General features: G+C 33.6%; 2 protein-coding genes across 5 annotated transcripts; both read left to right on the forward strand.

The window, feature by feature from the left end:
- The first annotated feature begins 5,108 nt into the window (after window positions 1-5,108).
- Window positions 5,109-9,427, forward strand: LOC110820220 (glutamate receptor 2.7-like). Its single transcript, XM_088217164.1, has 5 exons — window positions 5,109-5,433; window positions 6,399-7,669; window positions 7,742-8,039; window positions 8,132-8,529; window positions 8,786-9,427. The coding sequence occupies exons 1-5, from the start codon at window positions 5,145-5,147 to the stop codon at window positions 9,236-9,238; spliced, it is 2,709 nt and encodes a 902-aa protein (XP_088073290.1). The 5' UTR covers window positions 5,109-5,144; the 3' UTR covers window positions 9,239-9,427.
- Window positions 9,428-10,085: 658 nt separating this feature from the next.
- LOC110820090 (Homeodomain-like superfamily protein) lies at window positions 10,086-23,590 on the forward strand. Of its 4 annotated transcripts, none has more exons than XM_088217183.1 (14): window positions 10,089-10,568; window positions 14,514-14,599; window positions 14,768-14,979; window positions 15,051-15,117; window positions 15,205-15,428; window positions 15,515-15,578; window positions 15,656-16,017; window positions 16,125-16,509; window positions 16,596-16,690; window positions 16,808-16,851; window positions 21,482-21,662; window positions 22,389-22,533; window positions 22,655-22,785; window positions 23,086-23,590. In XM_088217183.1, the coding sequence occupies exons 2-14, from the start codon at window positions 14,557-14,559 to the stop codon at window positions 23,230-23,232; spliced, it is 2,100 nt and encodes a 699-aa protein (XP_088073309.1). In that variant the 5' UTR covers window positions 10,089-10,568; window positions 14,514-14,556; the 3' UTR covers window positions 23,233-23,590. The 4 variants fall into 4 exon arrangements, 3 of the variants coding, with proteins under 3 accessions (XP_088073309.1, XP_088073306.1, XP_088073311.1); XM_088217180.1 differs by having other exon boundaries at window positions 10,089-10,527; XM_088217185.1 differs by having other exon boundaries at window positions 10,089-10,527; window positions 16,134-16,509.
- The last annotated feature ends 4 nt before the right edge of the window (window positions 23,591-23,594 follow it).

Here is a 23,594-nt window from a genome sequence, read left to right on the forward strand (position 1 = left end):
TTAAGTAAAATTCATTTATCATAAATAAAATTATTTATCGCATACTTACCGTAGTAAGATTTTTAAAACCAACATATAGAGTTAATAACATAAACAATATCATAATTTTATATTCAATCAGTTGGAACAACACCTTTCTCATTTATCAGCTTACTGGTATCCATGAAGGTCCATAGGAATGTCCCTACTACGCGTGAACTATTTTTCAACATTTTTAACTAATGGACCGTCCTCATACCCCGTTCGATATGAGCATCAATAATACCATCCCTCAATACCCCGTTCGGTATAAGAGTGAAACGAGCCGTCTCCATACCCCGTCCGGTATGAGCACCAAATTACCGATTCTCGATACCTCGTCCGGTATGAGACAACGTTCATAGTAGGGTTTCCTATATATCCGATCCGTCCACCATCTCCCAGGATATTTAGTAAGACTACCATTCATCCATTCACTTAATCAAATAATTTTTCATTTACTTTAAATTTTTAGTTTTCCAATTAACTATAAATCACATAGAACAAGCAATATATGTATTAAAGAAACACAATTGAATTATTATACCAATTCCAGTATATTATTATGCATTCAAAACTGTAAAATCAATCAATCAGTGAAACATGACAAACAGTAATAAATAACTGGTTCAGACTCTATTAGTAACATTTAAGTACCGATATTTCTAAATCACGCAAAATATTGTATTATTTATAATTACACTTCAATTCCATAACAACGAATAAGGTGAGAGATTTTTACTCAAATTGATGTCCAAAATGTTAAACTTTCAGTTGCGTCTACTAGCAGTTCTCGAGTTCTTTGAATTTTTCTTCGGAGATTAAAACACACTTCAAATATCTAGAAATATCCCAAAAAATTCAAAATCAGTATTAGAAACTCCTTTTGGCCAATTCTAGAATTCTGGCACGGCGGCTCCGCCGTGTTCTGGCGACGGTACCGCAGGCCCGCAGCAGCAGTTTTTCTCAGGTTGGTCGTTTTCGGCCAGTTTCAGCTAATTTCGGTTGCTTTTGTACCTATCCCTGTGAGAAAATACGTTAAGGGGCCTCGATTTGTTGAAAAAAGTTGAAAAACCGGAGCTTACTTGCGGCAGAGTTTTATGGTGCAGTAGCTCTGCCGACTCACCTTCGCGGTTGAGTGTTTTGTTTTGGTCAACCTGTAGAAAAAAGAATGGTGATTTCAATGATAGAAAAATTACACGAAACAGAAATCGAGAATAACCTCATCGGAGGCGATTTTTACTTTTTCCCGTGGCAGTGCCGCCGGACTTTACCCGTAGTTTCTAGATCATCCACCAGTCCTTTTGCTATAATTTGGTTATGGGGGTGTTCAAAATTAAATTTCGAGCGAATGAGAAGATTTTTACCTCTTTTGGCAGTCGGAAGTGGTTATGGCGCGGCAGCGGGCGGTAGTCGCCTCCTTTCCCGGCGACTGGCTCTTCTTCTCTGGCCGGGGGAGGAGGGGTCTGGCGGATAGGATTAGGGTTTGATATGAAGAGAGGTATTTATATTTGTCTCCTTTTAATCTGGGTCGTTCATCGCATTTAATCGACCGTCCGATCGCGTCTGAGTAGAGAATGGATCCGGATCGTTCATACGCGCGGGAACAAATCTGAACTGTCTGATCGCAGACACACGGATCGCCAACGTGGCCTCCCGCGTGGCACGACGTCAACGTGCCTTACCACGCGGCGCGCTTTGGTTCGTCGGGGCTGCTAATTGGGCGTCCTACGTAGTACATTTTGTTAAATTACGTTTTGACCCACAATTTCTAATTTTTCTTTCAAAAATATCACCCAGAACCTAAATTTTCACCAATTTCTCCCAAAATTATTTTCAATTTCATCATCCACCTATTTTTTTTGTAATTTTACATTAAATAATAATTTATAAAATTAAAAATTAAATTTTGTACATAAATTTTGAATTTTACAAATTAATTTCGGGTATTACAACAGTAAAGTTATATTTCCGCAAATTTTAAACATATAATTAAAACAATGCATTGACCCAAAATTTTGAATTTATTTCAAAATTAACCTTAAATGTTTACATTAAAAAAAATTAATAGGTAAGATATAACATAAACTAGACAGAAAGATATCATTTCCAATGTAGTTATTGTAAGAAAGTTCCTTTGAGTGTTCTTAGATTAATTCTGGATTTTATTTTTTAATTTTCTTATTTATTCTTATATTGATTGTTAATTTTAATTTTTATTTAAATCAATTATGAGTATTCGTTAGTCCATAACTGGATTATACAGTAAATAAAGATTGAAACATTATATAGATCGAGGATTAAGCAAATTTAAATTGAATTTGATCGTTTTCTTTCTTTAGGTCATTTATTATGTTACCTAAAACTTCACAATCACGTTGTCAACTCTCTTTGTTAATCATCAGTTTCTCCACCCTTTCTTATCGTAATTTCTCTTTTTTTTTTCTCGAAGTATTCTCATATGCTCTATGAATACTCGAAATTTCTCTAAATAGTAAAAATAAAATTTCTCTAAATTGTTGCTCTTCCACTTTCTTTTGCTTCGCATGAACAAAACCCCTTATATTCCTACTTTGTTTCTTCTTGAGCTAAACATCCTTAATGTTGGTTTATCCAATGTTTGTCTTCTTTAATTTTCATGAATTTTGCCTACTAGCCTCCTTGTATAATTTTATTAGGCTTTTTAGCTTTTGTCTACTAACTTACTTGAATAATTTTATTAAACTTCCTTTTTAGAAACTATGGGAAATAAAAAGGTCAAAAATGAAAAGAAGAGATGACAAAAACTAAAATAATGAAATTGGACTCATGGTTTAAGAGAAGAATTCAAGAAACAAAGAATGAGAGAACTGACTCATTAAGAGTAGAGAAAAAAAAGAATAAGAAGAAAAGAGATAATCCAGAGAATGAGACCGAGTTTGGGAAACCATATTAAAAAAAAAATTAATGTTGTTCGTTAGACTTGGATAAAAAAAAAAACAAGTAGAAAGAAGTTGAATTATTTAGTATATTCAATATATACCTCTTACAAAAAAAATATGATTGGATTCTCTTGGATTATAGGACACTTCGGTGCACGTTTTCCATAAGGTGTAAGACAAGTTATTGGTCGCCTATCCTCTTGGTTTAACAAGCTCAGTTTTCACCTTTTGAGACCTTCTAATTTCAGTCCAAAGCCTTCTTCTTCGTGAATCCATCCCTTAACATAAACTTCACAATCTCTCTTAAGTTTATTGGCCCAAGATATAGTGATATTCTATCCATATACTCCAAGTACACCTTGGAGTGGATCCATCATATACCTTTCTCCATATGGACTTAATTTAACTTGACTTGGATTTTTTCTTTTACTTAAATGGATTAAGCCGTGAGTTTCCTTCTTTATACGAGCCTTGCCTTGTCTTCCACGTTCTATGAGACCTAGACTGTGGCTTCCAAGGCTTAAAAGGATCTGAGGTTGTGATCTCTTTGTCTTAGTCTGTTTCTTGAATAGTTTAAATTTTCCGTACTCGTATTATATACGTTTTTATACCAAAAAAAAAATATTCATGTAAAATAAATTATCTTAATTAAGATAGTTACAATATATTAAACATCAAACGTATTTTTTTTAATTCATTAAAAATAAAAACACTTCAAAATATCATAAATCATTCGGGGTCACAAAACACTCATAATTAAATTAAACAGTGGAATATCATAAGTAGACCCATTAAAGATTGATTGAATACGCAATAACGATTGATTAATTTATTTGTATTTAGAAAAAAATATTCTTTCAAATTTATTATTATTATTATTATTATTTATCAGTAGCTATCATTTTGATAATATACAGCATTCATTTTGGTAGGCAACGACTGAAATTTATGGTGAAACTTCATTGGCAAGTTTAGACTTTAGACAATCTTCAAATTATATAATTAATGTTATGCAAACATGTATGCATACAAGTCAAGTGATAAACAAAAGTAAATTAACCGACCAAACAGCTTTCAGTAATATAAAAAAAAACAGTCAATTACTATTTCCAATTGGTTTTTGTATGGACTAAATCTTATTCAGCACTTGAATATGGAAGTGGAGGAGATCACTCGTAAGTAGAGAGAGGCATATTCCGTTCCAGTCAATATTTCATATATTCAAATTTCTATAATCAGTACTTCTCTTTTTTTTTTTTTTTTGTTTTTGTTTTTTCTCCGACGTTCCTTAGAATTTGTTACAATCATATATATATATATATATATATATATTATTATTATTATATTGTAAGGCTTTCTGCTCGGAGGAAACATGCAGCTATTCAAATATATATTTAACATATATAGTAAATCATACGGTATGATTTGACTTGGTATGGTTTGACTTTTGGGAAGATGCTACGGATCTAGCAAGAATTTTGGAACGAAGAATAAAAAAATATATACATATATATATATATGTATGAGAAATTACATATTCCATGCACAAGCAACGCCTAGAGTAATTTTGGATGTGGCCAGTGGCTATTCATGCAGTTGATATATATATATATATTTATAAAATAAAATGGATATATATAACTCTCTAGACAATAGTTTTATTAATACATTTTCCACCTGTAGTACTTATCTGTTAATATATATATATATATATTTTTTGTCATTTTATAATATAAAATTAAGCATTAACAAAAAAGACTCGTTATTTTTCTTTCATTTTTTTGCTAACTATGTCAACTTTCTATTGTATTTTCTACTACACAGTATATAATTTTCTTTTTAAAGTAGATTGTACGAGTCAAAGCTTGTGTTAATTTCTTTTTTGGTTAACTTGGAAAAATTTTAAGTAAGTTTCAGTACGACTTGGACCAAGTCATATACCATATATTTTTCAAATCAGAGCAAAGACTGAAACTGAAACTAAAAAAACTATGTAATCTTAAATCCACGTCAAGAAGAACTGCCTTGAGAAATTTCCTCCTAACTTTCATACACTTTTTATAGTAATATTTTTCTTTTTTTGTTTGACAAAAATCACCATGTACTTATAATAACTAATTAACTATATATAAGCTACTTATAGTCTTATTATTTCATCTAGTTTCTCACTTTGTCAAGCTTAATTTAAATCAGAAACTAAACCAAATGTCTGGTGTGCGATGGTGGTTTTTGTTGCTTTTCTTGTTGTCGCTGCAGCCAAAAGCTGATCAGGCAAAACAAAGAGACGAGTTAGACGGGTGCTCGTGGTGTAGCAAGAACAACACCATTGAGAATGTCGGTGGGGTTATTCGTTATGCTGGCACCCGAGTCGGAAAGGAGCAGAAGATCGCCATGAAAATTGCAATAAAAGCTTTTTATCGCTCGAATCTTTCTGATTACCTCCGTCTCAAGTTTGCTGATCCGCTTGGCACTCCAGCTAGTGCAGCTTCAGCTGGTAATTAAAATCTGACTCAGAGAATATTTTTGCTCTAATAGTAAGTTAATAGTTGATACTAATTAGTTTATACCCTTTTTATCATTAAATGAATAAAAAATAAATGTCTAGTTTAGATGAAGTTATACTAGTTCACATATGCAAAAGTAAATATTAGATATTCCGACTCTTACTTAAGATTAAAATATATATATATATATATATTACGTGATATTAAAAAAATTAAAAATTAATTCAAAAAATACCATCATTTTCATAGCTAAAGAAAAAACTGTGGCTTAACAGAAGTAATTCACATAATTTATGAAATATGCAGCAGCCTTAAAAAAAACAGCAAAATATGTTAACAGAAAACAAAAGTCAACAGCCATTAGTAATTTGGACTACTTCAAATACCCTAAATAAAAAATTGTGTATTTTACGGCTTTTAATTTTAAAAAATTAAAATTTTATTTTATAATTTTAAATTCTGTTCAGCAGTTAATTTAAATACTTTAAATAAAAATTTTACAGTTTTTAATTTTAAAAAATTAAAATTTTATTTTATAATTTTAAATTCTGTTCAACAGTTAACTTTAAATACTCTAAATAAAAAATTGTGCATTTTACGGCTTTTAATTTTAAAAAATTAAAATTTTATTTTATAATTCTAAATTTTGTTCAGCAGTTAACTTAAATACTTTAAATAAAAATTTTACGAGTTTTAATTTTAAAAAATTAAAATTTTATTTTATAATTTTAATCTTTGTTCAGCAGCTACCTTAAATATCCTAAATAGAAAATTACTTAATTTGAATTAAATGTAGCACCTCCAAGCATCATGTTTACACATATATAAACACATAAATACACACACACACATAAAAAAGACGCTAAGACATATACACATGACTTGTTATGATTTTTATATTAATACAAAATTGAAAATTAAAATATCTTAATTGTGATATATGTGCTATCTACAGCAATTCAACTGATCGGTAGAAACCATGTACAAGTCATCATCGGAACCATAACAATGCCAGAAGCAGCCCTAATCTACAATTTAGATAGTACCACTGAAGATATCCCGATCATCTCTTTAACTTCACTTCCCACAACCCCACACTTAATGCCAAATCCATCTCCTTTATTCCTCCAATTTTCCAATGATGTATCTATTCACATGCAATGTTTAGCTGCCATTGTTGGCAACTTCAAGTGGCGAAAGGTGACAACAATCTACCAACAACAAGATGGTCTCTCTATTGATTCTGGTCTCTTGATCCTCCTTTCGGATTCACTTCGTAAAGTTGATTCAGAGATTGACACACATTTAACCTTCCCACCTTTATCTCTCTCTGACCCGAAAAATATTGCCATAGAAAGAGAGCTTAAGAAGTTAAAAAGCAAGAGCAATAGGATTTTTATTATTCTACGATCTTCTTTAGAGTTTGCTATCTTGCTTTTTGAGAAGGCAAAACAAATGCAAATGGTAGAAAAAGACTATGTATGGATCATCACAGATGAAGTAACAAGTCTTCTTGAATCTATCGAGTCCTCTATATTGTACAACATGCAGGGCATACTTGGCTTTAAAACCAGCTTTATAGACTCTACTAGGTCTTATAGAGAATTTAAGACTAAGTTTCGAAAAAAGTACGAGTTAAAATATCCAAAGGAAGAGTATTTAAACCCTAGTATTTTTGCATTACGAGCTTATGATGCAATGTGGGCGGTAGCTAAAGCCAAGGAGAAATCACATGATAGTCTGAAACAATTACTATCTATTAATTTTGAGGGCCTGAGTGGAAATATAAGATTTAAAAATGGCATGTTAGCACAATCCCCCACATTTGAAATCATTAATGTGGTAGGAAAAAGCTACAATAAAATAGCATTTTGGTCACCAGAATTTGGTTTCCACAAAGAAAAAGGGGCAAAGAATATCGATGAAAATTCTATAAAAAAATTGGGTCCTATTTATTGGCCAGGTGGCATACAAATGATAGATCCAAAGGGTTGGAGTTGCAATGACAGAGATACAAGATTAAAGATAGGAATTCCAACAAAGAGTGCTTTTTATCAATTTGTGAGTGTTAGCCAAGACAAGAACGAGAATAGGTCAACCCATGCCACTGGGTTTTCAATTCAAGTGTTTGAAGCAGTTGTCAATCGTCTATCTTATCACTTGTCTTATGATTTTGTTCCATCCAATGATTCATATGATGACATTATCCAACAAGTCTCTCAAAAGGTACACATACTCTAATCTCATGCATTTTTCTTCAGATTTTGATCGTTAATTAATTAACTTCACTCATACCAGGTATTAGACGGAGCAATAGGTGACATCTCAATAATCTCAGATAGGTATCAACATGTAGAGTTTTCGCAGCCGTACATGGAATCAAGAGTTGTGATGGTAGTAGTAGGGAAAAAAGAGAACCCAATCGAGACATGGATGTTTTCCAAGACTTTTACTACTAAAATGTGGCTATTAATGATAGTAATGCACATGTTTATAGGCTTTGTTATTTGGTTAATTGAACATGAAAAGAATTCAGATTTAAAAGGATTTGGCACCATGATTTGGTTTTGTGTCACAGTTCTCATCTTTGCCCAAAGTAAGTTCAATTAGCTATACATTTATTGCATTTTACTTAACTATATCTATATAACTTAATATAACCCCTAGTATTATTTACAACTTGCGCAGGCGAACCACTAAAAAGCAATTGGGCTAGGTTAGTGCTAGCACCATGGTTGTTTGTGATTCTTGTAGTGACAGCAGCATTCACAGCTAGTCTCTCGTCTATGTTAACTGTATCTCGCCTCCAACCCTCTATTTTAGACATAGAAACACTTCGAAGAACAAATGCACCAGTTGGTTGCAATGGGAATTCATTCATTTGGAAGTACTTGGAAAAAGTTTTGGACTTTAAGCCCCACAATATCAAGAAGTTTTATTCTATAGATGAATATCCTAGAGCTTTTGAGACTGGTCAAATTAAAGCGGCTTTCTTTGTTACTCCTCATGCAAAAGTCTTTCTTGCTAGAAATTGTGACGGCTACACCATTGCAGGACCATCCTATGAGACTGGAGGTTTTGGTTTTGTGAGTATTTTCCTTTCATCGTGTATAAATATTTTTAGATAGTAATTATGCATCAATTATAACACAATTGATGGTAATATAACATTTTAAAGACGACACACCAGATGAACAATTTAAGACTTTAAACTCAAATCCTTGCTAGACATAAAAATACAATCATCCAGTTAAAGAGTGGTTGGTATCATATATCAATATTCACTAGAAATTTTATTTAACATTCTTATAAATCTTTATTTGGTTTGTTTAATTATGATAGGCATTTCCAAAAGGTTCTCTTTTAGCATATGACATTTCTCAAGCAATCCTACAAGTAACTGAGAGTGGAAAAATGAAGGAACTAGAAGATATACTTTCATCTTCCAATTGCACATCTTCAACAATTATCAGCATTGCTTCAAATTTAGGCCCAAAGCCATTTGTTGGCTTATTTTTAATATCGGGTTGTGTCTCAACAATTGCTTTCTTAGTTACTTGTCTCCGGCTAGCAGAAAGATATCTACATATTTTTAGCATCGCATGTCAAGCTTTAACAATAAGTGGCACCTGGACCGTGGCATATCTCAACTGTTGTTGTGTACATGTTGCATATCAATTAACAAGAACAAAAAGTTCAATTTTAGAAATTGATAACCAACGGGCAACGATTGGTGAAGTTGAGCAAACTTCTATACATGTTGAAATGGAAGACTCTTCTTACATACAAAGGTAGTCTAAGACCAATTTTACTACTATGTACACACTTTAAATTTTTAATAGAATATCTCCCTTAACTCATTGTAGATATGATCACTAAGTATTTTAAACTACTCCTACACAAATGTTTTAATTCCTGATTATGTAGTTAAACTTTTTTTTGTGACCTATAGTTCTTGTATTGATGTAGGATATGTAAATATCACCAGAGTAATATTTTTATTTGTTAATAGATTTATAATGTATTTTAATTAAAAACACAACAAAAAGTGTATATATATATATCTATATAGTTATGCATTGCAACAATGTATAAGGTGTTTGACTTCTATAAGTTCTTAAAAACTTTCATTTATAAAAAATAAATAGTTAAAATAGACACTTCTCGGTTATAATTTTTAATTGACTATACTTTTGAATAAAACTTTGGAGCTAAAATATATTGGTACAAAGAGAAAAATATATTGGATATTTCAGGTTATTTTCTTTTAATAAATGTGCGTTAATTACAACTAAATATATTAGAAGTATTATTGTAATAATTTATTTTTAAAGGTATTGTAATAATTTATTATATTAATAAAAGACAAGTTATCAATTTTTATTAATGTTTGTGATCATTAATGCCAAGATAAATGAAGAACCTAGCTATATATATATATATATATTTAATATAAAATATTGAATTCAATTGTATTTATTTTTAAATATTAAGAATATATATCTAATTTTTCTTTAATTTAAATATTAATATTAAAGTCCAAGAGTTTTTATATTTAAATTCCTACCCATTTGGGCCCACCAAAAAATCCAATTTTCAGCCCATTAAAAATATAGAATATATATACCCAAATAATAAATGCATTCAAAAAAGGAACGTGAAGAGGAAAAATATAAATCAAAATAAATTCTGCATCGTGGAGTTCCCGGAAAGACGAAAGACAGCCAAAGTTTCAGTCCCACCATTACAGGGCGTGCAGCAGAGCAAGCGCGCCACTTTTTCTCCTCCTCTATATTTCTTTTTAATTCAAAAAAGGAGGAAACTTTCCACTCCTCTCTTCATCCCCTTCACCACTTTCCCTCTTCTTTTTCTTCTCCTTTTCAACGCCGAGCACCAATCTCCTCTCTCTTCTTCTTTCTTTCCCTTTCTCCCTTTTGTGCAGTTATCCCCTCTTTCTCCGCGCACATCAAGGAGCCGCTGGAGATCCATCTTGAGGTCCCTCAGTAATCGTCGATCAATCCCGTTTAGCCACCGGGTGAAACTGCACGTCTTGCTACCATCACCATTGCCACAAGCAGCAGCGGGTAACTCTTTTGGCTTATTTTGTTTCCGGCATATCGAGTAGGTATATAATCGATATGTGTAAACATTTATTTATTGATTTATTGTATTCGTTAATGCTATTTTCTGGGTAAGTGAAACGAATTGGTAGCTCGATTGTGTTCTTTTGCAATTAATTTTGTTTAATTCATTTAGTTTTTTTTAAACGCTTCTTCATAATCTGAATGCATTTATCTAATTAAGAACTTTGGTTCCTCTCTCTCTTTCTCTCTTCATCTTATTCATAACAGATTGTGCCTACCCTCTGATAACCCTTGTATTCTGCATGGTGTGAAATAATTGATTGATTAACCCGTGTTCTTGAAAGCTTTAAGTTTACATGAAGCTACTCAATTTTTATCTTTTACTTGTACTGTATCCCTTCATGCTCAAGTGGACGAGGGCATGCATTAAGACCCAATATATTTTCTGTTAATCAACAATGATCAACAAAGGATTGTGTTGAAATTAATTAACAGATTAACAGAAAGCTCTAACAACGATGTTTGAAATATAAATATCTGTAGCTTATAAAAACTTAAGCTGATGGAAAAGATGGATATATTATTTGTGTTCTAATATACATCACCGAGTGATGACCTTCCATGCTACAAGCATTTAACAAACACAGGCCCATCATAGTTTGTGTTAAGAATTAACTGATAGAAATAGTAGAACAGTCAAGATTTGAAATTTAGATTTCTGTCCTAACACAATGCAAAATAATTGATTGGATAATTATTTTTTCTAAAGGCTTTTAAGCTTATGGAAATGATCAATCTACTATTCATATTCTAATATTTTGTTAACTATCAAGTTTGAAATGAGTTTCTCCCAATAATTGTTCTACTGAATATTTTTCGGATGTAAGGACTCTATTCAGGTAGGTTTGTGCATACACTGATAAGATCACTCTAGCTTAAGTGTGTAATCTGTTTTTACTTGGAATCTTGTGTTAACGTTGTATTTCATGACACTTGCTGTATTGTTTAGTTTCAGGTCCATGCTAGATTTGAGATGTTTAGCTTTGAAGTGGGCTTAGATATTTGTGATGGTTTTGATCAGGTTTAGAGTTTTGATATTATGTTTGAGTATCAGTTGATAGGGCAATGGTGTTGAGCATATTGAGTTTTGAGTTTTTGATACTGCTCTCTTGCATGAATTTATGATATTGACAAGAAAATTATGAGAATGGAATCTGCATTAATTTCTGTATTTGATTGTTATATTCTACTGCTTGTATATGGATGGCTGCTGTAATCTGTTTCCTTTCTTAATGGCTTACTTAGATTGGATTTTTTGATGGGATAATGAAGGTTTGCATATTTTATTGGAGATTGAGGATGATTAACAGGCATGGTGCAGTGGTCACTGATTTATTAAAGCTTATGATACAATACACGAGTCAACTTTAAAGTTTAAATGCTTTTTGTTTGGTTCCTATGTGTGTGTACATTCACAAATTTATATCTGCTCATCTCTTAGTCATGAGACACATTTACCTTTCGTAAAAGAAAAAGTCACAACCCACATTTATATACTTTAATCTCTTGGTCATGAAACTTACATAGTTAATAAATATTTTCATTTTTTAGTTACGCATGTTTAATTTGGTTGAGTTCTGTCAATAATTTTCTTTTGTGCCCTATAGCTCATAGTTTTCAAATTGTATATGTTCGTGTGTTTATATACGCATGTGGGGATGCATCTCTTTTTGTTTGCTCTTTTCATTATTTTCCCTTTGTATATGGATGTCCTAAATTAATTGTGCATCGCGAAATACCAATTTCTTTTAATATTTCTAAAAAACAATTCTTTTTTAAATAATGTATATCTGTGTATGTGTCTATGGATTGTACAAAAAATATTATTAAGTACAATTTTGGAGAATAGAGTATTTTCCTAAAGCTTTCTAGTAGAACTCTGAAACATAGTTACATCTGAACCCAACGAAAGTCAATGTATGTGGGGCCCCCAGTATTTACGTAACAGATAAATAGATGTATTAGTAAATTGCCTGCTGGCCTTAGCGCATAAGGAGGTCAGAAATGTCACGTGCTCCCATAGAACTTGGGTTGTGGATATACAGTCTTCAAAAATCGTATTGTTCCATTCCAGTCACAACGTCTACAACCTCCAAAGGTAGCACCCTTCCATAGATGGCTTCTTTTCTCACCCTTCCTCCAGATAGGTTCAAATCATGAAACAATCCAGATAAGTAGAGACAACCAACATCAACCCACTTTATTACTGATAATACTGGTCATGATTTTTTCCTCTTATTAGTTTTTATTTATGGACCATTTGATCTGTATACATATTCTTAAATGTCTCATGAATTGTGCATATCTTTTGTGACCCACATTTGTGTCTTTGGCATAAGAGGAAGTGACATTTTTCGTACACGTGTTTCTCTTCTTGTTTCATTATCATTGTTATTTTTATCTATCAAATTTTCTTGTAAATACTATGGAGAGAAATGCAACACTCTTTAAGGATCATTTTTAACCTCCAATATTTCTATGGAATAAGATGATCTCTTTGGTCTCACTTTGGGCTATAAGGCACATGGTTTCAGAGTGATATATCTTTATCTACTCTGGAAAGAGATTAGACTGGGGTTCTATATATATATATATATATATATATATATTTTGTTCTATATTATTTTTTTTTCCCTTTATCTTTTTAGCTTCTTTTTATTTTGGTGGATCTCTAGTTCTCCTTTAATGTACTTTCTCTGTCTTTATCTAATAATATCTATTTTTCATTAAAGACATCTTTTTAATTGTTTTCATGGGTTTTGGGTTGAACCATGAATGTGAAGTAAGACATATTAAACTGCATTTTTGTCCCTTTAGTACGCTGCAAGTTAGGTGCATGTTATACCAATTTTCCAAATTCACTTTTTTCCTTCAGTCCTGTGCATGGTTTGGTACTTAATCCTGCTATAACAAGATAAACGTTGTCTCGATTTCTTTTCTTTAATTTCATTTTCCAGAGCAGATTAAGTTGCTATAGCAGTAAGTGTATGTGCATGTGATTTTGCTCTTATGGGCACTAATCAGGACTTTGCTTTTTTTTTTTGGATACTGAGAGAACAGCAACATAAGATGATGAGAGAACTACAGGTTTTTTGTTTGTCTCTTGGGTTTTGGTTATACAAATCTGTATTTTAGGATTTGAAGGTTTCATTATCATGTATCTCACAATTACCTAGACAATGAGTTCATGGATGTTGAAGTTCTTCAAATTATCTCAAATCTCGTGTACTTTTATGTGTCTGCTCCTTATTGGGCCCTTCTTGTTGATTGGACATAGGTTGATTGGTAAAGTAATGGAGCTTACCGTGAGAGCATGACCTTTTTATCATGCATGTCTAAGTGCACATAAAATTGATTTTATTTGTTTTTGTGCTCAAATACAAGATTAAGTAGCGTGCTGTGGCAAGGGGTAATGATTAAACGGAGAGTTTTAACCATCCATTTTTGTTTCATGATTTCTTCTTGTTTTTCAAGATCTTTATGAGAAACACCTTTTGCACTTGAGGAGAAGCTTTTGGGTTTTTGGTAAAAGAATCAACTATTTTATTTTGTATTTGTGGAGTTGTAATGAACTAGCAGAGTCTGTAACAAAATTATAATATAGCTGGGTTGGGATGTAGTTCTGATTGGCCTTATTTTTTGCAAAATGTCAAAAGGATATACAAAAATTTGAAAGAATTCCTATAGACTTAGTTTCCATTGTAGTGTTTTGTAGTTAGTTTTTCAATGTAAATCATGACAATTTTTGGTTTAATTGAATAAAGCAATGCTAATTGAAATTGGAAAAATATTGGAACTCTTCATGTTTATATTTTCTTTGTTTCCCTAGTTTCCAAGAGTTAGCAGCTTGTGGTTCCGAAAGTGATACTTTGATCAAGTACAGTTGTCATTCTCTTTTCTGATTAGCTTTTACTTGCTGCTCATAGACTGCTACCAGACCAGACAACTCTGCCTGTATAGCCAAACTCCATGGATATAGACGATATATTTTCAGAGCCTGCTGCAGCCAATGGTAAGTGATACTTTGATCAAATACAAGTTTAAACTCTGTATTGGGTTTAGGTGGATCATTAGAGCTTGATCTGGATTTATTTTTTCATTTAGCATTCTGGTCATTGATTGTTGACCAAATATTGTTCTTTCTTAAAGGAGCTGAGTAGTTTTATTAAATATGTGGCAGCTAGGGCTGGTGGCAAGTTTCGACCTAGGGCCAAGCCTGTGCTTAGGCAAGGAACAAGTGGAGAAGTTCATTCGTCCCATTCAAATGTTGTAACAGAAGAGCCTTTTACTTCAGTCCCTAATATCTCTGATAAAATGCAGTTCGTTAGATCTTTAGGTACTGGAGATACTTGTGGTGATCCACACTCTAGCTTCGGAAGATCCACAGGAGAGGTAAAACAATCATATATTACTTTGATTCTGTTAATTCTTTATCTCACGTTTTGACAAGTTATTATTTTCAGAATGCAGATATATTTTCTGGTTTGGAATGTCTGGATGATTTCCTCAGGCAGTCTAGTAGTGGGACAGGTGATGTGGAACTTTCTTCTGACCTGTTGGAGAAATCTCATTTGAATCTAAGCACTACGCTGAATTATTACTATTAATTATTGGCAGTGAGTAATAAAACCAAGTTGCAAGACGCTGATGTTGGTACCCAACCTGATAACGGGTTACCAGTGTCCTGTGCTGTAAATACTGATGCGGGAGACTTTCTTTCTAGTAGAGAGTTACCGGCTCATCAAGGAGAAGCACCATCTCTTGTGATTCAAGACCCGATAATATGGACAAATTCCAGTGATGGAAATCTTCATAGTGACAATTCGATTTTGCAAATGGAGGTAACGATACTTGTTACAATTCGTGGTAAATTTTTATGTTATAATTTAACTTGAATAAATTTAATAAAAATTTTGGTTACTTTCAGGAAGCTGGGGCTTTTGTGGACCTAGAACCTTTAGATATTATGTCTGAGATTCCCACTGCAGCAGGTGTGTAATTATTTTCTCTTTATTCTGTATCGGATTTGGAAGTATTTTTTTTATTTTCATTTATTTTGTTGATATAGGTCGACGTACTGGAAAGTTCCAACCTAAACCGAAGCTTAAGTCTAAGCTACAAACTGGAGAAGAGAAAGCTGGTGCTAACATCCCTCAAGCTGATGCAGTTACATGTAATATGCATCCACCAAATTCTCAATCTGTTCCTTCTGAAATGGAATGCATTGATGAAGGCTCAATTCCTGCTTTTCAAACTGATGATATTCTTGATTACACATCCATGAGCTTTGATGCTCATACTAACCAAGATATTACTACCTCTGAACTCCCAACTAATGAAGAATTGAGAAAGGATACTTCTCACTCAGACGGTGCTGTATTTGGGGATTTGTTGCATTCAGAGAATGTTCCTGAAACATCTGAAGAACTGGTAATATTTTGGTAAAAGTTTTCTATTGTATTAATTGGTTAACATAATCAAATCACTTTTGTTAGTTATGTTAATTTGTCTTGCAACATCTTTTGTTTCTTATTGAGCATTCTCAGAGCTCAGAAAATAAGAAAAGAAAAGCTTCCGCAGTCTCAGGCCTTTCGCAAAAGTCTGGAAAATCTTCCTTGACTACTGAGCATCCTGAAGATGGCAAAACTTCAAGTCAGCTAAGGAAGCGGGTAAGTGCTCGTGAATGGATTGATGAGCCTGAGGATCCAGCTGAAGGTCCTGGTAATTCTGATGTAAATGAAGATAATAATAGTGAATACACAGTAGAAGGAAAATCACAAAAAAGTGGGAGAAAATCAAAGAAACCTGCAACTGAGAAGGAAAAACCAGTCCGAAAGCGTGAAAAAGTGAATGAAGCACCAGATCAATCAAGTCAAGAGCCCCCAAAGAAGTTCTCTTGTTCAACTCGTCGAAGGAGAAAATGTTAGTCCCTGCAACTTTTTTTGGCATCAAGTATTGTGGGTTTAATAAGACATTATTATTTATTCTAATGCAATCTCTCTTGCTAGTGGACCAAACTTTGCTTGAAACACCTGAGGAGGAAATGAGATTTTTGCCTTTTAAGGATATGATTCTCCTTGCCGAGCATAGGGAACAATTGGTGGTATGTGCTCTTTTTTTGGCCTTTTGGCATGGCTTATATCTTTTTTTTTTCCTTATCTTTTCTAATTTGTAAATTGTGAAAAATCTTTGTTGACTTGCATCTGTCCTTTCACCGTAGAAAAAAGAGGCAAAAGCATCACAAGTTCCTTCAGCAAATAAAAGGTTTGATTTTTCGTATTTAAAATCTTTTCATGGCTTTTGTATTTTAAGTTATCATTTCAAAGAAAATCTAAATGTTCTTTGTAATTTCCCTACTCATCCATTCCATGCTTAACTTGTAAAACAATTTTCATTGTTTCCATTTCTTTAATAAATTGTTGTGTAAGTGCTCATGAATAGGTCTATATTGGCATTGAGGTGGCTTTTTAACAGCATTGGTCAGTGCTATGGAGGATGATCTGAAGAATCCCATTTCACATATCTGATAGCATTAATTAATGCTTAATCGATAATGTCCCTAATTTAGGATCTGATCATAGTTTGGATTTGAGAAATTGGAAAGAGGATTTGCAGACTGTAATTTCTGCAACTTTCTTTTGGCACTATGTTCACTAAAGTGATCTGGACTTGTTTAGAGAGAACTAGATGATCTCCAAGAGTAAAGTATTAGAAAAATGTGTGTGAACCTTCTCTTGATATCTTTATTCCCTCACAGAAAAGCCTTTTAGGCCTTGTAAGTAGTTTTAGTACATAACATTTATCTCCCTCGGAAATGTGCTTGTCCTCAAACACAAAAGATGGGCTGATGGGGAATAAAATCCACCTAGAATTAATAGCCTCAAAAAAACATCTGAAGGCATCATCCCAAATGTAGAGGTGAAAGCTATAATGAGACCCAGGGTACCCAGGTTTCCTTAATAAATTCCTCATTGATGTCAGGGCAACCAGGAAGTTTGCAGTCATTTCCAAGGAAGAATGATTTGTGAAGAATCTCCAAGGTTTATTAAATTTTCATTAAGCCGTGCTTTTTAAATTTATAGGCATCACAAATCAATGGCTCAGATTTACAAGGTCTAAACATGCTAGGATAAAGTTTTTCAGAAAAAAAGAGGGATGACCTAATTGCCGAAGAAGTTGGATCGCTTGTTGGTTGTCAGACCCAGGGGCATTTATCATGGCTTGGTTGTGTTGAGAAACCAGTGAGAAGTTACTTTCCACCAATACATAGAGGCGTCTTGTAGTCACTGGTAGCTCATTGCTTTTTCTGTTTTCAGTTCCTAAAAACCGCAACAAGAAGGATAACACTGAGCTTTACAGTTAAGGTAAACTGTAATTACACTAGTAGACAGAAGGCTATCAGGAAAGTCAGGAACATTAAGGATGGATGAAAGTGTAATGCAAGGAGTGCAAGTAATGGAACTCGTACTGGTGATGTAGGATAGTGATTTGTCTGCACTGTGGACTTTATCATTACTTGAGCACGAAGTATAGGTTTCAAATAATTTTGAAGAGCCTGTCATATGGGTTGAAGTTCCTGAATCTATAACTACGAATTATTTTTGAGATAAGCGAGAAACGCAATACCTGATTTAACAAAGTTGGAAGTTGCAATAGTGGCTATTTGAGAATTAAACTTTGCCAAAAATTTTATTTGTATCTCTTCATTAGAAGAATTTCTAACATTTGATGCTTCACCAGTTATGGTGTTTCTATAGTCATAAAAATTTGGTTGTGGTCTTGCTGTACCATTTTCCCTACCTCCACAACCTTGGGTTAGTTGGCCATTAAGCTTCCAAGAACTCTCATGTGTCTTGATTTACTTGGTTACTATTTTTAGGCTGTTCACTGGAGACACCAACAACTAACTCATCAGTTTGAGATATTACACTCCTACAACTTTCTTCCTGCTGAACACAAGAATAAGCCATTCCTTACCAAGAACTTAAACTCGGCTTGGGTCATACTCCATAGTTAACTTCTGAAACTTTGAGGCATCATCTGGATAAGCTACTTGGAAGTCTTCATAGGAGTCTACTTCCTACCATAATCCACTCAATTATTTTGAGTTAAGCAAGAAAGGCAATACCTGATTTAACAAAGTTGGAAGTTGCAGTAGTGGCTGTATGAGAATTAAACTTAGACAAAAAATGTGATTTGTATCTCTTCCTTGGAAGAATTTCTAACATTTGATGCTTCACCAGTTATTGGTGTTTCTATAGTCATAAAAATTTGCTTGTGGTCTTGCCTTACCATTTCCCCTACCTCGACAACCTTGGGTTAGTTGGCCATGAAGCTTCCAAGAACTCTCTTGTGTGTCTCAATTTACTCGGTTACCATTTTTAGGCTGTTCACGGGAGACACCAACAACTAACCCATCAGTTTGAGACATTACACTCTTACAGCTTTCTTCCTGCCAAACATAAGAATAAGCCATTCCTTACCAAGAACTTAAAGTCTCCCAACAACTAACCCATCAGTTTGAGACATTACACTCTTACAGCTTTCTTCCTGCCAAACATAAGAATAAGCCATTCCTTACCAAGAACTTAAACTCGGCTTGGGTTATACTCTATAGTTAACTTCTGAAACTTTGAGGCATCATCTAGATAAGCTACTTGAAAGTCTTCATAGGAGTCTACTTCCTACCGTAATCCACTCAATTCTGCTATGTATTAAGGAATGGCCATTTCTCCTATCTAGTCACATAGACCTTATTTTTCACTCCGTAAATCTGCTCATCATTACTAATTTAAGAATACATTTGGAGGCTAGACTCCAAATTATGGGCTCTAGTAAGCAGCAGGTACCCATGGAGAATCTATGGTTGCATTGAATTAATTAGTTAAGACATAATAAGAGAGTTTTCAGATTCCTTCTGATTGAGCATAGGATCACCATTGGTTGGTTTAGGTTTGTCTCCCGTTTTTTTATCCTTACATCCAGAGGCTTGGATGAACAAAAGGTAAGATCTTGACCAAGAAAAATTGTTGGTTTCATTAAGTTTTATAGGAGTAATTTGTGAAGAATGATTTTCACTCAACAGGTTAACCCTACCAACATCTATATCTTTTGCCATTTTTCTTAAAGTTAATCCAAACGGACAAATTTACCTCTCTCTTCTAAGTGAACTTCAGCAAAAACAAAACAATGTCATATTTTTCCCCTTGGATGCAAAGGGCAGCACACCTGCTTTTTCACACTGCCTCTCTCATTGAAGATGACGATGCACAAGCTGTGGTTCAGGTACATACAAAGAGCTGCACTTATCGACACCACTTCACATTGAGCTTCTATTCTGCAGTCACGTCTCTTCTTTAGGTCGCGATCATTGTGTTCCTCAGCTGCAGCAAGACTTGTAACTAGTGCACTATGTGCTTTTCATCCTCTGACAAACAATTGGTGCACATAGCCATTCATGCTCTCTTCTTCCTGTTGCACAAAGCCTTCGGAATCCGACTTTAAAAAATGCAGGTGGGCATAACACTGATTATCACTTGTTATTCCAGGAAGAAGAGAGCAGAATATCATGCTTTCAAGCAGCAGTCATGGACACAAGCCCTGGTACAATGTAATTCATGGTCTGGATCAAGAAAATAGAGACAAATAAGAGTGAAGAATGAGTTTTTTTAGTGTGTATTATTGATATACATTTTACATAGTTATACACGTTTATGTTGGTTAAAAAAGAAAATTATAGATTGAAATCACTAATTAGGAACATTCACAGAATCTTCTCTCAATAATCTCGGTAGCGTACAACTTCTTTTCTGCCCCAAGCTTCTAAAATGATTTAGGCTCATTAAGAGAGAGTGGACTGCACTCAAAACGTTTACGTACTCAAGAAACTTTCCAAAATTTATCTGCTTATTTTTATTCCTTGATAGAGGCCTTACTGGGAGAGGTGACTAACCACTTGTGTTAGGATTCTGCGTCCTGGATAACAAAAAGTTTTTAAACAAGAAAAATTCAAGCACTTAATTAACTACATAACTGCTGACTAGATCAATATAAATGCAAAACAAAATTATAGGAGAAACTTCCAAACTTCATCTGCTTATTTTTATTCCTTGATAGAGGCCGTACAGGGAGAGGCGAGTAACTGCTTATCTTAGGATATCTGTTTCCTGGATAACACAAGTTTTCAAACAATAAAAATTTAAGCACTTAATCAGACTACATAACTGCTGACTAGATCAATAAAAATGCAAAACAAAATTATAGACATACTTAACATAAAACGGCGTAAAAAGCAACAGAACGTAAAATAAAGAGAGATGATTGATGTATTGTACTTTTTGCCCCTAAATAGGGCCATTTGGATCACAATATCTGATTGATATACATCATGTACTTGGTTTGCTTGCATTTGTTAGCCCATAACATTAATCACTTGCCACTGGATTTAATTATTTTACGTTTATATGACTGCAGTTTATTATTAGCGTTAATGGAGAATGTTGAAAAAAATAAAATATGACGAAAAATTTTCTAACTTAACAAAAAAGATTTGAGGTTGGTTATCTTTTCCTTTGAATAACAGATGTACACAGGAATTTTATCCGAAGAACATCTGCTTCCAGGCCACAAACTTGCCTGCCCTTATTTTTAGTTTCATATATGTTACAACGGAAAAGGATGGTGTTCATGATGAGCATGCTTGTTTCAACAAAATTGCCTTTCTAGATTTAGATACCTGGTGGGAGGCGAATTCTCTATTTCGAATCATAGACCAACTCAGACAATTTAATTTTTCTTGATGGTGTTATGCATCATAATTACAAATGTGGTGATTCTGTTAGTCAATTTTCAAATCATGTGGACCATTGTTTTTACTTCTTTTTATGTTGCTCAGTACTGAATTCGCTTCCCGAGAAGAAGATTCTCAAACAGAGGAGATTTTTACTTCAGAATCTACTGATAATCGAGCAAATTATAAGTTTCAGTCAAGTTCCTTCCTGTTAAATTACCAGTCATTTATGAAGAAAGAGCCCAGATCAAGATGGTCAAAGCAGGAGACAGAGTTGTTTTATGAGGTGCGCTGGTAATTTTGTACAGTCTCTCTCTCTCTCTCTCTCTCAGAGTCTCTTTCTATTAGAAAAAGTATTGACTTGCAGATTGTCATGCTTTTTCCATTTCACAAAAATATTTATAGGTTGTAGGAAGGAGTGTGACTTGTCTTTTATTTCCTGTGACTTTGATTCATAACGAGCCTTCCAGGTCCATTGGGAGGTTTAGCGCTTGTTTTGTGTTTTCTTTATGATATTACTCAACCTAAATGTTCTGGCCAAGCTGAGATGTTGTTGATGATTATTTTTAGAATATCAGAATAATTCGCCAAACATTAGTGGATGAATATTGCCCTCTCATGTATGGTATGGTGCGGTTATTGTAGCTACAAGATTCAGGAGAGAGTTTTTACCAGCGATACATAAAGCAGACTTGGTTCTGACTGGATGCATTAACTCTTGCGAGTTCTTCTAGTGTATAGATGATGCAAAGTTTTGAGAAGTTGTAATGGATGAGTAGTCATACTCTTAAGGAGCTTTCTTGCTTTTTTGTTAGGTGTTGTCATCTGAAACTGGATGAACTTCTTGGCCTTCTGATATCAGATGCAAATTTGATAGTTAAAACCTGCTTTGAGAGTTTTCTGTATTTCATTGATTGTATTTATTAAGACTTCACTTTTTTGCTTAATGCTTTTTCCAGTCTTCCTCAAGTTCTAAAATATTTTCAGCTAATATTTCCCTAATGTGTTTTAGGCTGTTCAGCAGTTTGGGAGTGATCTTTCAATGATACAACAACTTTTTCCTGAAAAGTCACGTCACCAAATCAAGTTGAAATATAAGAAGGAAGAACGTCAACACCCACTGAGACTCTCTGAGGCACTGGCAAATCGTGCCAAAGGTGAAAATCTGCTCTCTCTCTCTCTCTCTCTCTATTTGAGACAAATTTAAGCTTTTTAATAATCAGAAGCTTCACTAAGTATTGACTGCAAATGATGTAATAATAAGAACTTCTCCTGTAGATCATTCTCATTTTGAAAGGGTGATCGAGATGCTGAAAAAAGTTGATGGCCAGGCTAAAGAGGAATCTAATGAAGATGAGTCAGCTGGTGTAATGCATGATGAGGAAGACTTGACTCCTGAAACTACTACTGTATGCTTTTTTCTTTCCACCGACTTTCCCGTTATCTGTCACTCCATGCTTAAACCTTTGTTACTTCTCATAGTATGGTAACTTTTAGGGATTGAATGTCTCTGTGCCATTGTTTAAGCAAAACCTGTAACAACAGTTTGCTCTGGATGCTTAGGAGTGGCTTAACTGTAAAGCATGTAATTCAAACATGAAATGATGATCTCTTTTATGGTCATGCGATTAGTACAGAGCAAAATAGAGCATTCCGCATTGAATGTCTTGTAACTCTTGCTCATTCATGTTATATTATTGTGTTTGCAGGAGGGAGTAGCAAAATTTAAACCGGAGGATGTTCCAGTTGAAGGTGGGGAAGCAGATAACGGAGATATTGATGTTGATTTAAAGTATGAAGAAACTGATGATGATAAGGATGATGATATATGGAACTCATATAGAAGTGAAATTTAAGCAAGCACAGACAAAATAGAATAGATTCTTATTTTCTTCTTTTCAGTCTCATTATTGATTCTTAATGAGGTTATTTATTATTTTCTTCTTTGGCATCTGAGTTATTTGCATCGCTCCATTTTATTCATTTACTGCTTCTGTCAAGTTTCATCCTCCAGTGGAGAGTGTCTGAGCTTGCTTAAAACTGGGTCGACCGGTTGAATCATAATTTTGGAGGCGGCAGAGCCTTTTTGGGTGGTCTTGACGGATGTAGAAATTTGTTTTGTATTACTCCAATTTAATGAGATATTTGTATTAATAATATAGGAGAATCATGATAACTTTTCTTAAATAATAATTTATTTATTTATTTGAATAACTTA

This window comes from Carica papaya, chromosome 1 (genome assembly GCF_054855325.1).
Source record: "Carica papaya isolate Zhongbai chromosome 1, ASM5485532v1, whole genome shotgun sequence".
NCBI classification, from domain to species: Eukaryota; Viridiplantae; Streptophyta; class Magnoliopsida; order Brassicales; family Caricaceae; genus Carica; species Carica papaya.

Coding starts and splice junctions, on each gene's coding strand:
- LOC110820090 (XM_088217183.1), top strand. CDS start 14,557: ATGGATATAGACGATATATTTTCAGAGCCTGCTGCAGCCAATG. Junction 14,980..15,050: donor TCGGAAGATCCACAGGAGAG/GTAAAACAATCA, acceptor TATTATTTTCAG/AATGCAGATATATTTTCTGG. Junction 22,786..23,085: donor TGACTCCTGAAACTACTACT/GTATGCTTTTTT, acceptor TTGTGTTTGCAG/GAGGGAGTAGCAAAATTTAA.
- LOC110820220 (XM_088217164.1), top strand. CDS start 5,145: ATGTCTGGTGTGCGATGGTGGTTTTTGTTGCTTTTCTTGTTGTCGCTG. Junction 7,670..7,741: donor TCCAACAAGTCTCTCAAAAG/GTACACATACTC, acceptor CACTCATACCAG/GTATTAGACGGAGCAATAGG. Junction 8,530..8,785: donor AGACTGGAGGTTTTGGTTTT/GTGAGTATTTTC, acceptor TAATTATGATAG/GCATTTCCAAAAGGTTCTCT.